The sequence below is a fragment of the Scyliorhinus torazame genome, chromosome 13 (genome assembly GCF_047496885.1).
Source record: "Scyliorhinus torazame isolate Kashiwa2021f chromosome 13, sScyTor2.1, whole genome shotgun sequence".
NCBI lineage: Eukaryota > Metazoa > Chordata > Chondrichthyes > Carcharhiniformes > Scyliorhinidae > Scyliorhinus > Scyliorhinus torazame.
The window spans coordinates 30,080,027-30,097,301 of NC_092719.1; the positions used below are offsets into that span (position 1 = coordinate 30,080,027).

Here is a 17,275-nt window from a genome sequence, read left to right on the forward strand (position 1 = left end):
GCAAGCCAATGATAAACAGGGCGCCTTGGACAAAACAAAGGTTGCCATCCTCCTCTCCACCGCAGGTCAGCACGCCATCCATGTATACAACTCCCTGGTGTTCGCGGAAGGCGAGGACAAATCTAAGTATGACACGGTCCTCGTCAAGCTCGACCAACACTTCAACGTTGAGGTCAACGAGAGCTTTGAGAGGTATGTCTTCCAGCAGTGCCTGCAAGGTAAGGATGAGCTCTTTCAGTCCTTCCTGACGCACCTCCGCATACTCGCACAGTCCTGCGGTTACGACACCACCTCAGAGTCCATGATCCAGGACCAGATCGTTTTTGGGGTTGCCTCTGGCAGCCTACGCCCCCAGGTTCTAAAAATAAAAGGCCTGACCTTAGCATCTGCAGTTGAAGCCTGTGTCCTGCACGAGAACGCGACTAGCCGCTATGCCCAATTTCAGGCGGTCATTGATGTGAACCGGGTCAACACCATCAATCCGGGCGATGAATGGTGTGCCATTCTGACGGTCAACCGATCACGTTCCGCCTGGACACTGGCGCCTCCTCCAACCTCATAGCATGGTCAGCCTTCTACGCCATGAAGGTCAGACCACCAATCCGGCTGTCCCGGTGCAGGATGGTCGACTACAACGGGAACGTTATCCCGGCTATGGGATCCTGCCAGCTCCAGGTGACACACAACACACACACGGCCACACTCTCGTTCGAGATAGTCGGCTCATCGAAGGACTCCCTGCTGGGCCCACAGGCATGCAAGGCTCTCCACCTCGTGCAACGAGTCCACTCTCTCTCTCCAGATGGCACATCTGACTTCCCGGATGCAGAGTTCTACGCACAGCTCCAATCGCTCCTCGCCCACAACCAGGAGGCATTCGAAGGCATGGGAATACTGCCATACACATACCGAATTCGCCTCAAACCGGACGCCATCCCAGTCGTTCACGCACCTCGCAGGGTTCCTGCGCCACTTAAAGACCGCCTCAAGCTGCAGCTGCAGGATCTCCAGGACCAAGGGGTCCTATCCAGGGTCACGGAGCCCACGCCGTGGGTCAGCTCCATGGTGTGTGTCAAGAAGCCCTCTGGCGAGCTCCGCATCGGTATAGACCCCAAAGACCTCAATAATAATATCATGAGGGAACATTATCCCATACCCAAACGGGAGGAGATCACCAGTGAAATGGCCCAGGCGAAGATATTCACGAAACTGGATGCTTCTAAGGGGTTTTGGCAGATCCAACTCGATCCCTCCAGCCGAAAGCTATGCACCTTCAACACCCCTTTTGGCAGGTTCTGCTACAACCGGATGCCATTTGGCATCATCTCGGCATCCTAGGTCTTTCATAGGACCATGGAGCAGATGATGGAAGGCATCGAAGGGGTGCTCGTATATGTGGACGACGTCATCATCTGGTCCACCACACCGCAGGAGCACATACATCGTCTCCAACGCGTTTTTGCCCGCATACGGGCAAACGGCCTGCGCCTCAACTGAGCCAAGTGCTCCTTTGGCCAGACAGAGTTGAAGTTCCTGGGGGACCATATCTCCCGGTCAGGGGTCCGTCTGGATGCAGACAAGGTGAGCGCCATCACAGCCATGCCGCAGCCGGCCGACAAGAAGGCAGTGCTACGCTTCCTTGGCATGGTCAACTTCCTGGGGAAGTTCATTCCCAACCTTGCCTCTTACACGACGGCTCTGCGCCACCTCGTCAAAAAGTCCACAGAGTTCCAGTGGCAACACACACACCAGCTGGAATGGGAGGAGCTCAAACGCAAACTCACCACTGCACCAGTGTTGGTGTTTTTTGACACGTCTCGTGCCACCAAAATCTCAACTGATGCCAGCCAATCCGGCATTGGAGCAGTGCTCCTGCAGAGGGATGACACGGCATCATGGGCCCCAGTTGCCTATGCATTGCGGGCCATGACCCCCACAGAGCAGCGCTACGCGCAAATCGAGAAAGAATGCCTGGGCTTGCTAACCGGTTTAGACAAGTTCCATGATTACGTATATGGTCTTCCCCGGTTCACGGTCGAAACTGACCACCGCCCCCTGGTCAGCATAATAAACAAGGACCTGAACGAGATGACCCCTCGCCTCCAGTGCATCCTACTTAAACTCAGGAGGTACGACTTCCAACTGGTCTACACTCCAGGGAATGACCTTATCATTGCAGATGCCCTATCCAGAGCAGTGAGCACACCGCCAGATTCGGAGGGGTTCGTATGTCAGGTCGAGGCACAGGTGGCTTTCACATCGGCAAATCTGCCAGCTGACGACTCCAGTCTGGCCCGTATTCGCCGAGAGACTGCAGCTGACCCCCTTCTACAACGGGGGATGCGCCACATGACGGGAGGGTGGCTCAAAGGGCAGTGCCCGCAGTTCTACAATGTCCGAGACCACCTGGCCGTCATTGATGGTGTCCTTCTGAAGCTGGACCGGATTGTGATTCCGCACAGCTGCGCCAGCTGATTCTCGACCAACTACACGAAGGACACTTGGGGGTCAGACTATGGAGGTGTCTGGTCATCCTCCTAGTGTCAGACATCACAGCTACCACTGCCTACAGAGGACACGTATCCAACAGGTAATCACTCGGTAGGGACCCTGAGCCTACTCTGGAACTGAGACCCACCAAGGAGTGCGTACCTGCGCTGGTGGAGGATACAGGTGAACACAGAGATGGATCTTCATTATGGATGGATTTGTTTATTGTCACGTGTACCGAGGTACAGTGAAAAGCATTTTTCTGCGAGCAGCTCAACAGATCATTAAGTACATGAAAATAACATAAAATAAAAAGAGAATACATAATAGGGCAACACAAGGCACACAATGTAAATACATAGACACCGGCATCGGGTGAAGCATACTGGAGTGTAGTATTACCTGGATCCTGTGCCTCCTCTTCGGAAGTGGGCAATGGGTTTGGGCAAAGCCACTTTGCTGGAACCTTCCCTCCACCTTTTCTTGCTGGAATAGAGAAAAGAGGCAACTAGTGATGAGTGATTAGTGGTTACTAGACTGGCTCCTACCTTGTAGGTTACTCAGTCATCTGCATGTTATTAATGAATACTGGGATGGCACGGTGGCATGGTGGTTAGCACTGCTGCCTCACGCCGCCGAGGACCAGTTTGATCCCGGCCCCGGGTCACTGTCCGTATGCAATTTGCACATTCTCCCCATGTCTGTGTGGGTCTCACCCCCACAACCCAAAGATGTGCAGAGCAGGTGGATTGGCCACACTAAATTGACCCTTAATTGAAAAAAAAATGTAAAAATCAATGAATGCTGGATGAAGCCTCACTGAATGTTGAGGAGGCCATTCTTGCTTTCTGCAGAGGAATGATCTCCTCACCAGCCAGCTGTCCTGCTGTATCTGGGACATGAGTACACTCAGCTCCAGGTTATTCCTCTGGTCTCGGCCCTTTCACACCGATTATGGGTGAGTTTGTCCTGGATAAAGAAGATGGATTGACTTTGAGCATCAACTGGACGAGAAGACAGAATAATGTTGCCGTGTCTGAGAAAGATGAAGTGACTCATCAGGAATCATCAGATGAACCTCCCACACCCTATCAAACCCAGAACCAGTTCTGCGGATTACCTCTACACCAGGTAAACAGTTATCAGTGAGGGAATAGAGAGGCAGAAGCAAGTGTACTTTGTACCTGGGCCCTGTGCCCCAGTGATTGAACACAAAGACAATAACTAATAGGACAGAGCCAGACAGGATGCATCATTCAACCAGATCTAACTTCAGTTACCGATAAACAGGATCACAGTGTTGTTTTTGATGCAAATCCAGTCCTTTCCATTTTGTCTTTGCCTTTGCTCCATTTGTGTCCCTGGAATCGAGTCTGAGGAGAAGTTAATTGTTTCCAGAAATGTTTTATGATACGACCTGCACAATATACTCGTCTTAGGACTGGTTTTAAGATCAGCTCAGGACTATTCAATCTTGCAAGTCACTTACATTATTCCACTAGGTGTTTGTTGATCTGCACATCAACTCTTTTTATCTGCCTTTGCTCTCTATCCATATCGACACCATCTGTATCCACTCCCCTATCCACCATGTTGGTAACCTACTCTTAAAACTCAACTCGATCAATCAGACATGAACTCTTCACAAATTCTTGTCTCTCCATTCCTCCAACTTTGTCACTGTGTCCCTGGCGATAGATCCCAGCTACTGCCCCACAATTGTCGCTAAACTGATTGGCCTGTCGTTATCTAGTTTCACCATTTCTTAAGTCATCCCACACCGCCGGGAAACCCACAACATGGGTACACTGCCGGCGGGACCACAGAATCCCATCTCCAGCGAACGGCCAGAGAATTCCGGTGCAGGTTTAACCAATTTATTTGAACTTTTTGAAGAAGTAGCATATGCTATGGAAAAAGGGGAACCCATGGATGAAATGTCTTTAGATATCTGGAATGCATTTGAAAAGTTACCACATGTAAGCCAACGTATTTTTTACCTTTCTAATGTGCAATCACTTACTTTTTCAAAAAATGGATTTTGTATTAATTCACGTAGATCAGTTGTGGTGGAACCGCGTCCATGGCGTCTGTCCCATGGTTGTAGCATGGAACATTGAGGTAAAAGAATACCCCAGATCGAAGATATGTAAAGAACTGGACTGAACTGCATTGTATGCTTAGAACACAAAGCATGATGATTAATTTGGACAATGTGTAAACCTTGCTCTATCTGTAAGCTCTGCAAAGGAAATTAACCTTCAGGAGGACACGTAGCAGGGAAGATAAACTGGCTGAGCTTCATTAAAGGGCAATAAATATGCCACCTTCTCATCGCTCTGGAGATTGATAGCAGTGTTGGAAATAACAAAGTGGAGTCAAGCTGGTTATGGGACCTCAAATGTGACCTTCATAGGCAGTCTGAGCAGGGAGCATATGGGGTTGCATGGAGATGTACATGACGTAATTAAAAAAAAGAATTATATGGGATAAGAGCAGGCCTTATCATTTTTGGCATAGGACCATCGCAAAGATAGATACAAAGAGAGTCCACAGAACCATCTTGACTGCAGTGGCTGAGAGCAAATTGGTCAGTTGCTCGGAAGATGTGCACGGAATTCATCATCGGATTGACCACTGAGAAGGACTCTGGCTCATAGGGAGTGGTGGCAGCCAACATTATTGCGAGTATCTGCTATTGCTTCGTGCTTTAATAAAGCTGTATCATCTTTAGTGAATCTTCATTCAAGCTGTAGCATCAGTGACATCCAGAGTAGAGACAAAAGAACCTTTAGACCAGGTGGAGGGTCTTACACACATCAAAGTTTATTGCGAAAAATAAAAGCTCGTGGTGTCAAGGTAACATTGGAATGGATAGAGGATTGGCAAGGTAACAGGAAATGGAGGGTTGGCAGGATGCAATGAATGGTGCACCACGGGGATCAGTGCTGAGGCCTCAACTTTTACATTTTATAGAAACGATTTGGATGAAGCAACCAATGGCAGCACGGTACCACAAGTGATTAGCACTATGGCTTCACAGCGCCAGGGTCCCAGGTTCGATTCCCTGCTGGGTCACTGTCTGTGCAGAGTCTGCACGTTCTCCCCGTGTCTGCGTGGGTTTCCTCTGGGTGCTCCGGTTTCCTCCCACAGTCCAAAGACGTGCAGGTTAGGTGGATTGGCCATGATAAGTTGCCCTTAGTGACCAAAATAGATTAGGAGGGGTTATTGGGTTACGGGGATAGGGTGGAAGTGAGGGCTTAAGTGGGTCGGTGCAGACTCGATGGGCCGAATGGCTTCCTTCTGCACGGTATGTTCTTTGTTCTATGTTTAAAGGTTTGATTGCTACATTTGCTGATGACACAAAGATAGGTAGGGTAGTAAGGTTTGAAGAGCATAGAAGGAAGGTTCAAAGGGCTTTAGATATATTAAGTGAGTGGGCAAAGACCAGGCAAATAGAGTATAATGTGGGAAAGTGGGGCATTTGGGCGTGCAAAATAAAATTAATATATTATCTAAATTGTGAGTATTGTGATCCCAGGTCAGACTCCAACAGTGGCTAGGATACTGGACTGGAACCTCAATATTTTATTTATTTTGTAAGACTGTGCGGATAGAATAATTCGCTCCAGGAATGAATGCATTAAAAAATAGGGCTTTGGTATTTTAAAACAAAACTTTATTATTACACAATATTAAACTCTTTAACCCCACACCCGAAAATAACTTACAATTACCACTTAAACAATACTACTCAACACAGTAAATACAATACCCTTAGTTACTACCTCTATTCCCAATTAAACAACCAGAAAGAAAAAAAGCATATCCCTCCCAATCCATCCCAGTCCCAATGGCACAGATTATTATTTGCTTTCCAGAACAGATTTGTGCTCCTGTTAGAACCCCAGCAGACTCTGGCTGGATGTCTTCCAAAAGCTATTTCAACTGGTTTGTTTCAGCTCTCCCATTGCCCTCGGACATGTCTCCACTGTTTCAAATGCTAATACCCATTTTTAATGCTAATATCCTACTATGAGAGCAAAAGCGTTACTTGTGATCGAAAGCGTAGCCAGATCAGAACTCAACTCAGAATGCTTTCTCAATATGTCTGAATATCTTAGCTGCACCCAGCAATGACACCATCTCCCCAAGCTGAAAACAAATTAACTCCCCAAGCTGAAAACAAATGAACTCTCCAGGCTGAAAACACATTGGCCGGGATTCGCCGAGCCTCCGCACCAAAATTGCGCTCGGGTTGGCCTGGGGACGGAGGTCTCAGACGTGCGGCGCCGGGACGCGATTCTCCGCGGACTGGGCAACATGGCGCAGGTCGAGGGCCATTGAAAGAGGCCCCCGCGATCGGCTGGCTGAGTTCCCGCCGAGTTCCGCTGGCGTGGTTCCCGTATGGTCTCACCCGGCAGGAACTCGGACTCGCGGCCGCACTGGCCATCCTGGTAGGGGCGGGGGATCAGACTCCGGGGGGGGCCTCCACGACGGACAGGCCCGCAATCAGGGGCTACCAATCTGCGGGCGGGCGCGATCCAGGGTGTGCCTATTTTCTTCCGCGCTGGCCCGCTGTGTGGCTCCGCCATGTTGCGCGGGGGCCGGCATGAAAATGGCCGCCGCGAGCATGCACGGACCCGCAGCCGGAAGCGCAGGGCCCCGGATCGGCAGCAGGAGCTGCGTGCCGCACGCTGGAGCCCTGCTATCACTCCGGATTTTTTGAAATTTCCGATGGTCAATTTTACCTCTGGCTCCTAAAGCTTTCTGGTATTGCAAAACAAGATTATTTTTAAAAATATGACCACTGCAGTCAAACGCACGCCAACCCAAGCTGTTAACTCTTAAATTGCCAAATGTTTATAATCCAGTATATCTAAAATCCTGCATTCATCACAGCGAGAGAATGCAGTGCTCCGAGATGCAGAGGGTTCGAGGATTCCTACTGCACGGATCACAACAGGATAGTATGCAGGCACAGCCATTAGTTTGGAAAGCTACTAGCATGTTACCATTTATTGTGAGGACAATTAAACACAAAGGTAGGGAAGTTGTGCTTCAGATGTACAGGGCATTGGTGTGATCACATCTGGGGTTTTGTGTACAGTATTGTCTCCTTATTTAAGGAAAGATGTAAAATGATTGGAAGCAGTTCAGAGAAGGTTTACTGAACTAGTACTTGGATTGGACAGGTTGTCTCATGAGGGAAGACAAGGCAGTCTCAGCTTGTATCCGCTGGGGTTTAGAAGACTAAGAAGTCAATTGGTTGAAACAAATATGATCCTGAGGGACCTTGACAGGCTGAATGTGGACAGGAAGCTTCCTCTTGTGGGAGAATCTAGTTTGAGGAGGGCACTGCTTAAAAATAAGTATTCCTCCATTTAGGACAGAGGTGAAGAAATGTTTCTCTAAGTGGATTCAGAGTCTTTGGTAATCTCTTGCTCAAGAGGCAGGGGAAGCAGTTTTCTTGAATATTTTTAAGGCAGAGTTCAATAGAATAGAATGGAATAGAACCATAGAATTGCTACAGTGCAGAAGGAGGTCATTCAGCCCATTGAGCGTGCACCGGTCCTCTGAAAGAGCATCCTACCGAGGCCCAATCCACCGTCCTATTTCCCTAACCCTGGAACTCCATCTAACCTGCACATCTTTGGATACTAAGGGGCAATTTAGCATAGCCAATCCACCTAACCTGCACAGCTTTGAGGGCGGAAATCGGAGCACCCGGAGGAAACCGACATAGGCACAAGATGAACGTGCAGATTCCACACAGTCACCCAAGGTCGGAATTGAACCCGGGTCTCTGGCGCTGTGAGGCAGTAGTGCTAACCACCATGCCACTGTATCACCCCTTTTTTTACACACAAAGATGGATTCATAACAAGCAAGGGGTGAAAGGTTATTGTGGGTGGGTGGAATGTGGATTGGAGGACACAATCGGATCAGCCAGAGCAGAGCAGGCTGGAGGGCCGAATGGCCTCCTCCTGCTCCTAATTCATGTGTTCATATGTCTGTTCACACTCACATTTCTCCAAGTGTGGTCTAACCAAGATTCTATTCAAGTTCAATATATCCTGACAGATTTTCATCTTGGAGGAGGGAAATAGGAGTCCGGGAGAATTCCCAATGTCATGATCCCACTTCCTGCCCACCTGTTCATGATGGGGAGTCGAGATTTGCTGCCTCCCTCAGCAGGCCTCAGATGGAGACGGATCCAGGGCGAAACTGAGGTGGTCAGGTTAATAAGCTACCCCCTTCACTGAGGTATTGGGCTCTGTTCTGGAGGTGATTGTGAGGCCCCTAAACTTCATCTCCCCATTCCCCACATACTCCGTGCTCATCCCCTGGTCTCCCATAACCACAATAAACCCCCTTAAACCCATCCCTTCCCACCCCTCACTCCCAGTACCCTGGAATCAGGTCCCATTCCCATTTTTAAAGACCCCCTGACACAATTCAGACGCGAGTCAGGATAGAAGAATCCAAAATATCTCCTCTGGTATTTAAGTTCACATCCCAATTATACATTCATTCAAGTATATAGGAACCTTTCTGTGTCTTCTTGAGCTCCTCCTCCACAATAACTACACCCCCTTTTAGGTTTAGTTGCTAAATTGAAATTGTTCTTTGGATTCTAGAGAACAAATTGTTGATGTAAAGAGTGAACAACACGGGTCCCCAACACCTCTCATTGTGGAACACAACTTTGCATCTTGTGTCAGTTTAAATAAATACCCTAAACGTCTATTCTCTGTTTTCAAGCCATCTTGCTATCCATTCTACTACTTGTTCCTTTAGCTGCTCTGACCTTTGTCATGAGTCTCCTGTACTATTCTTTACAAATGGGTAACATTCCCACTGCTGCCAGTGTGTGAAGGAGATCTATCATTATGGGGAGAAATGGGAGGAATAGATGGGGTTCAGATCTATTACAAAAGGGATCAGATTATCTGATATATGTTCTCGTGTTTTGAGAATATTCTGCTTTTATTCAGAGGTCTTCATCTCATAATAATAATGATCAAATTCTAAATAGTCTCATTGATTCATTAAATCCTAATTTTGTTAATCCATTCATGTCCAGTCTGATTAATGGGGTTTGGAACATTGACTGCAGTTTCCATTCCTCACTGAGGAGTTACAGAGCCACGTTAAACAATCTCAGACGTGGTACAGGAAATATTTGAATATCTTCCAGTCCCTCCTGTTGGCTCTCAGACACCAATTGGTCAACAATTAATGTGACATCATTACTGGTCCAGCCAATTGGATTTGATTTCAGTGGCTCCACTGCTCTTCAGTCTGCTCTATATATTCACAGTCACACTTGGAACCTCATCACATCAAACAACTGGGAAAGAGAGAGGTAGGAATGGGAGCAGGAGATTCCCACCTTTCATTGGAAATCTTCATGTTAATGTTGAATTGTTTTTGTATTTCAGGTTTGAGGAGAGGAACTTCAAGCCAGATATGATGCTGATTGGAGTTTTGCTGTTGGCTGCATTATTCAGCAGTGAGGTGGCAGGTAAACTGATTCTATTATCTGTTGTTATGATCCTCGTTGATGTTCCTGGATGGGAAGGTCCCAGAATCTTGTTCCAGAATGGAACCCTGTTCAGAAGACCATATCGATTGTTTTTAGAAGACATGATAGAACAGAGTGACAGGAATGTCAATGAGCTTTTAACAAAAAAATACATTTATTTGACATGAAAAGTTTGCACAATAGCACATTACTAAATCATTCCCACTTACACAGATTTCATGATAATATCCCTATCTGAAACCCACTGGCAGATGACACTCCATCGGCCTCTTGAGGATTTATCCTCACACTCCCCCAGATGATTGTCACACAAGTATTTCCAAACTCAATACATGGATACATAGAATTTACAGTGCAGAAGGAGGCCATTCGGCCCATTGAGTCTGCACCGGCCATTTGAAAAGAACACCCAACTTAAGCCCACGCATTCACCTTATCTCCATAACCCAGTAACCCCACCTAACCTTTTGGACACCAGGGATGTACTTCTGAGGCTGTATTAAGCTCTGGTCAGATCCCATTTGGAATATTATGAGCAGTTTTAGGCCCAGTATCTAAGGAAAGATGTGCTGGCCGTGGGAAGGGTCCAGAGGAGGTTCACAAGAATGATCCCTGGAATGAACAGCTTGTCGTATGAGGAATGGCTGAGGACTCTGTGTCTGTACTCGTCGGAGGCTTAGAAGGATGAGGTGAGATCTTATTGAAACTTACAAGATACTGCAAGGCCTGGATCGAGTGGACGTGGAGAGGATGTTTCTACTTGTAGGAAATCTAGAACCAGAGGTCACAATCTCAGACTAAAGATCCTTTAAAACAGAGATGAGGAGGAATTTCTTCAGCCAGTAGGTGGTGAATCTGTGGAACTCTTTGCCGCAGAAGCCTGTGGAGGCCAAATCACTGAGTGTCTTTAAGACAGAGGTAGATAGGTTCTTGATTAATAAGGGGATCAGGGGTTATGGGGAGACGGCAGGAGAATGGGGATGAGAAAAATATCAGCCATGATTGAATGGCGGAGCAGACTCGATAGGCCGAGTGGCCTAATTCTGCTTCTATGTCTTATGGTCTTATGGGCAATTTAACATGGCCAATCCACCTAACCTGCACATCTATGGACTATGGGAAAAACCGGAGCACCCGGAGGAAATCCACGTAGCCACGGGAGAAAGTACAAACTCCTCACAGATAGTCACCTGAGGTCATAATCAAACCCAGGTCCCTGTCGCTGTGAGGAAGCAGTGCTAACCATTGTGGCACGGTACCGCCCCACTCACAAAAAGACACGTTTCAAAAGTCTTTTAAACAATGCATTCCTTCAACTGTTTTCATTGAGGAGCTACCTCCATGTTTTCCAACTATCCTTTCGAACAATGCTTCCTCTCCATTTAGCAAGGATCTACCTTCAGGTTTTCCAACTCTCCTTTCAGGATTTCATTTGTCTTGAATTGCCACAGCATTCAAACATCCACACAAAAACTCGGGTACTCAGTCCCCAACAGAATACAATTGTTTCCAAAGGCAGTGATGCTCTGTCAATTCCTACAAGACAATAGTACAGAATGATCGAGGCTTTATTAAGCAGAGATGTGTGGCCTCCTGCAGCTGCTACCAGAATGGTAGCAGCTTGGGTGTGCACACACATTTATACTCCGCCTACTGGGCGGAGCCAGCAGGCAGGGCTTTACCCCCGTACCTATAGTACAGGAGCCTTACCGTATTATTTCTAATAATCATCATTACAATTACTATACAATCAGTGGTGACTACCACATTCACCCCCTGTTAGAAAGAGTCCAGCGGGGGGGGGAACATTTACAGTTTGGTTGAAAAATTTACAGTTCAGGCGACATTTACAAGTTCAGCCGGTCGGGTGCCTTGATCCTCCGCTGTGATCGCCTCGGTCCCGGTGGTGATGCGGGCGCCGACTTGGTCGCCTGTGACTCCGGGAGCGTGTTGTCCTCGTCTTCATCCCCGGGTGGAACCAGTGGGAGGACGGATCGTCCTGGGGCGGGGGCTGTGGTGAGGTGGACTGGGGGAAGGGTGAGTGGCGCCGGGGCAATCGGAGGGGGGGGTGTCGGGTGGTGGGCCGTGGGTGGGGACCCAGTTAGTGCACGATCCCGGAGGGAGACTGTATCCTGGCGCCCGTCGGGGTACGCCACAAAGGCGTACTGCGGGTTTGCATGCAGTAGTTGTACCCTTTCGACCAATGGGTCTGCCTTGTGGAGCCGCACGTGTTTGCGGAGTAGGACAGGTCCAGGAGCTGCCAGCCACGTTGGGAGCGAAACCCCGGAGGTAGACTTCCTGGAGAAGACAAGGAGACATTCATGGGGGGGTTTCATTAGTTGCAGTGCAGAGTAGTGAACGGATGGAGTGGAGCGCGTCAGGGAGGACCTCCTGCCAGCGGGAGACCGGGAGATTTTTAAACCGCAGTGCCAGCAGGACGGCCTTCCAGACCGTCCCATTCTCCCTCTCAGCCTACCTGTTTCCCCGGGGTTGCAACTTGTCGTCCTGCTCGAGGTAATGCCCTTGCTGAGCAGGAACTGGTGCAGCTCATCACTCATAAAGGAGGATCACTGGTCGCTGTGGACGTAAGCGGGGAAACCGAACAGGGCGAAGATGCTGTTGAGTGCTTTAATGACCGTGGCAGACGTCATATCGGGGCATGGGATGGCGAAGGGGAAGCGGGACTACTCATCGACCACGTTGAGGATGTTTCGGTCAGTGGAGGGGAGGGGCCCTTTGAAGTCCATGCTGAGGCGTTCAAAGGGGCGGGAGGCCTTCATCAGGTGCGCGCGATCTGGCCGGTACAAGTGCGGCTTGCACTCCGTGCAGACCTGGCAGTCTCTGGTGACAGCCATGACCTCCGCAATGGAGTAGGGCAGGTTGCGGCCTTTATGAAGTGAAAGAACCAGGTGACCCCTGGGTGACAGCGACCATCGTGTAGGGCCCGGAGTCGGTCCACTTGTGCGCTGGCACATGTACCTCAGGATAGGGCATCGGGGGGCTCGTTGAGCTTCCTGGGGCAATACAAAATCTCGTAGTTTGTAGGTGGAGGGCTCGATCCTCCACCTTAGGATTTTATCATTTTTGATCTTGCCCCGCTGTGTATTATTGAACATGAAGGCAACCGACCGTTGGTCAGTGAGGAGAGTGAATCTCCTGCCGGCCAGGTAATGCCTCCAATGCCGCACAGCTTCCACGATGGCTTGGGCCTCCTTTTCGACAGAGGAGTGCCGAATTTCGGAGGAATGGAGGGTGCGGGAAAAGAATGCCATGGGTCTGCCTGCCTGGTTGAGGGTGGCGGCCAGAGCGACGTCCGATGCATCGCTCTCGACCTGAAAAGGGAGGGATTCGTTGACCGCGTGCATCATGGCCTTGGCGATGTCTGCCTTGATGCGGTTGAAGGCCTGGTGGGCCTCAGCCATCAGGAGGAAAACCCCAGGCAGCGTTTCAAGGCCTTGGGGCAGTGGGGGAGGGGGAGTTCCATGAGGGGGCGCATGCGGTCGGGGTCGGGCCCTAGAACTCTGTTTTCCACAACATTGCCAAGGATGGCTAAGCGGTTGGTGCAGAACACGCACTTCTCCTTATTGTACGTGAGCTTAAGGAGTTTGGCGGTGTGGAGAAATTTGAGAAGGTTAACGTTGTTGTCCTGCTGGGCGTGGCCGCAGATGGTGACGTTATCTAGGTACGGGAATGTGGCCCGCAGTCCGTACCGGTCAACTATTCGGTCCATCTCACATTGGAAGACCGAAACCCCGTTAGTGACGCCGAAAGGAACCCAAAGGAAATGGTAAAGGCGGCCGTCTGCTTCAAACGCGGTGTACGGATGGTCCGCCTTGCGGATGGGGAGCTGGTGGTAGGCAGATTTCAGGTCTACTGTAGAAAAGACCCTGTACTGTGCAATCTGATTGACCATATCAGATATGCGTGGGAGGGTGTACGCGTCGAGCTGCGTGTACCGATTGATGGTCTGACTGTAGTTTCACCCCAGTCTTAACTACTACCAGTTGGGCTCTCCAGGGGCTGTTGTTGGCCTTGATGACGCCTTCCCGCAGTAGCCGCTGGACCTCCAACCTGATGAAGGTCCTGTCCTGAGCACTGTACCGTCTGCTCCTGGTGGCGACGGGTTTGCAACCGGGGTGAGGTTTGCAAACAGGGAAGGTGGGTTGACCTTAAGGGTCGTGAGGCCGCATACAGTAAGGGGTGGTAGGGGTCCGCCGAATTTTAGAGTTAGGCTTTGGAGGTTGCACTGGAAGTCCAGGCCGAGTGGCAAGGCAGCGCAGAGGTTGGGGAGGACGTAGAGCCGGAAGTTGCTGAACTCGACCCCCTGGACGGTGAGGGTGGCGGTGCAGTACCCCCGGATTTCCACGGAATGGGATCCGGAGGCCAGGGAGATTCTCTGGGTAACGGGGTGTACCGCGAGGGAGCAGCGCCTTACCGTAGAGGGGTGGATGAAGCTTTCCGTGCTCCCGGAGTCAAGAAGGCAGGAAGTCTTGTGCCCATCGATTTTCACCGTCGTCGTCGCGGTTGCGAGGTTGTGAGGCCGGGACTGGTCGAGCGTGATGGAGGCGAGCTGTGGCTGGTGCTGGTAGGCCCCGAGCTGGTCGGCGTTGGTGGCAGGTGATTAACGGCCAGACGAAGTTCCCGACGAGCAGGGGTCCTGGGGTGCCATCCAAAATGGCGCCGAAAATGGCGGCGCCCACGGAGCGCACATGGCGGGCGGCGTTAAAGATGGCGGTGCCCACGGGCCGCACGTAATCTGCGGGGACGAAAATGGCGGTGCCCATGCATTGCACATGGGAGTGTAGGAACGCTGGGGCTAGGAACTGCAGCAATTGATCGGGCCTGGCACACCGCAGCAAAATGTCCCTTCTTTCCGCAGGCCTTACAGGTTGCACTCCATGCCGGGCAGCGCTGCCGGGGGTGTTTGGTCTGCCCGCAGAAATAGCATTTGGGCCCCCCGGGGTTGGCTGGCTGCCGCGCAGCGCAGGCTTGGGGTGGGTTGGGGCCGGTAGCTGTAGCCGGTGGGGCCCACGATGTCCATGAGGGTGCCGTGCGGTCGGAGGCGTATGACTGTACGTTATGGGAGGCTACTGTTAGTGAGTTCCCGAGCTGTCTGGTCGTCGCGAGGTCGAGCGTACCCCCTTCTAATAGATGCTGGCGGATTTACCCCGACCCCATGCCTGTTACAAAAGAGTCCCTGATTAAAAGTTCTGTATGTTCGACTGCCGAAACTGCCTGGCAATCACCGTTCCTCGCCAGGATGTGCAGGGCACACCAGAAATCGTCTAATGACTCACCGGGGAGTTGCTGTCTTGTGGACAGGAGGTGCCTGGCGTAGAGTTAGTTGGTCGGCCGAGTATAATGTCCTTTCAGAAGCTCCATTGCTTCAGTGTAAGTGGGCGCATCCCGGATAAGGGGAATAATATCGGAGCTCACCCATGAGTACAGGGCCTGGAGCTTCTGTGCATCCAAGGGCTGTTCAGTCGATGATCTGAGGTAGCTTTCGAAGCAAGTTAGCCAGTGGTCGGAGGCCGATGTGGCGTTGGCTGCTTGAGGGTGCAGCTGTAGGTGATCAGGCTTGATACGAAGTTCTATCGCTGTAATATCTCTGCTTAATAAATTGATTCACTATCAATTACTACGAGACGAGAGTAGAGAATAATCAAGGCTTTATTAAGCAGAGATGTGTGGCCTCCTGCAGCTGTTACCAGAATGGAAGCAGCTCGGGTGTGCACACACATTTATACTCCACCTACTGGGCGGAGCCAGCAGGCAGGGATTTACCCCCGTACCAATAGTACCTTACCGTATTACCTCTAATAATCATCATTACAATTACTATACAATCAGGATGTGGAGATGCCGGCATTGGACAGGGGTGAGCACTGGAAGAAGTCTTACACCAGGTTAAAGTCCAACAGGTTTGTTTCGAATCAGTGGTGACTACCACAAGCAGGAAATAGGTGCACCAAACTTACAATTGCTTCCAATGACAGTTTTCTTTGTTCCTTTGTTACAACCCCCTCCCCCTCCCCCCCCCTCCTCATTGACTATGCTCAATGAGATTCTCCAAATTTACCTGAGTATGAACTCCCCCGGCAATTGGGGACGGGGTTGCCCTTTAACAAGGGGGAACTTCACAGTATATAAACCCCAACCTGGAGTGTGGCCCTTTGGGGAGAGGGCTTTGTTAGCTTAGTATTTATGTGTATACCTAAATAAACCTTAGTTCATTTCTATCCTCCCGTGCATTCCTGTGTTTCTTCCGTTGGATTCAACAGTGGCAGCAAGGGTGAAGTAGAACTGCCACAGCCATTGTGCACTATACCGCCAAACCACTTTGTCCAGGCCCAAAGAGGCTTCTACTCCGATCGGAGATATGCCGCACATCAGAAAGCTTGAACAGTTTGATGCAAGTACGGACGACCAGATCAGACCCGTAAAGGCGCCATTCCCAGCCAACCTCCCAGATGTTACTGTCCCCTGAGAGGCCAGACATATTATGTCGAGGACCAGGAAGGCGCATACCAGCAGTTACATTGCATTATAGACCCTAAGGTCGCGCTAATCCGAATAGCACTGAAGATCTATAGACACCCCATTGAAATGGAGCTCGACACCAGACGTTGCCATGATCTTCACGGGCAGCACGGTAGCATTGTGGATAGCACAATTGCTTCACAGCTCCAGGGTCCCAGGTTCGATTCCGGCTTGGGTCACTGTCTGTGCAGAGTCTGCACATCCTCCCCGTGTGTGCGTGGGTTTCCTCCGGGTGCTCCGGTTTCCTCCCACAGTCCAAAGATGTGCAGGTTAGGTGGATTGGCCATGATAAATTGCCCTTAGTGTCCAAAATTGCCCTTAGTGTTGGGTGGGGTTACTGGGTTATGGGGATAGGGTGTAGGCGTTGACCTTGGGCAGGGTGCTCTTTCCAAGAGCTGGTGCAGACTCAATGGGCCGAATGGCCTCCTTCTGCACTATAAATTCTGTGATAATCTGTGATCTAGCCTGGTCTCTAGACTGTGGCTCTTCGAGACACGAATGCCAGGTTTGCTATTTATTCGGGGAGCCCTTGGCTATTGAAGGCATCAACCAAGTAACCTTGACATATGGGGACCAGTCGGCATGCTTACCCTTGGTGGCAGTCCGCGTTGGCTACCCAGCTTATTGGGCTGCAATAGCTACATTATTTAAAGTTGACTGTACCCCCATGGCCTGGGAGGAATGTTGGCAACATTT

General features: G+C 50.2%; 1 protein-coding gene across 1 annotated transcript in view; it reads left to right on the forward strand.

Moving 5' to 3' along the window:
• Positions 1 to 3,444: 3,444 nt before the first annotated feature.
• Positions 3,445 to 17,275, forward strand: part of LOC140387796 (aggrecan core protein-like) — a 37,979-nt gene continuing 24,148 nt past the window's right edge. The window contains exons 1-3 of the mRNA XM_072470923.1: positions 3,445 to 3,621; positions 9,756 to 9,859; positions 9,936 to 10,018. Of these exons, the coding sequence (XP_072327024.1) occupies positions 3,445 to 3,621; positions 9,756 to 9,859; positions 9,936 to 10,018 (364 nt within the window). The remainder of the gene's footprint in view (positions 3,622 to 9,755; positions 9,860 to 9,935; positions 10,019 to 17,275) is intronic.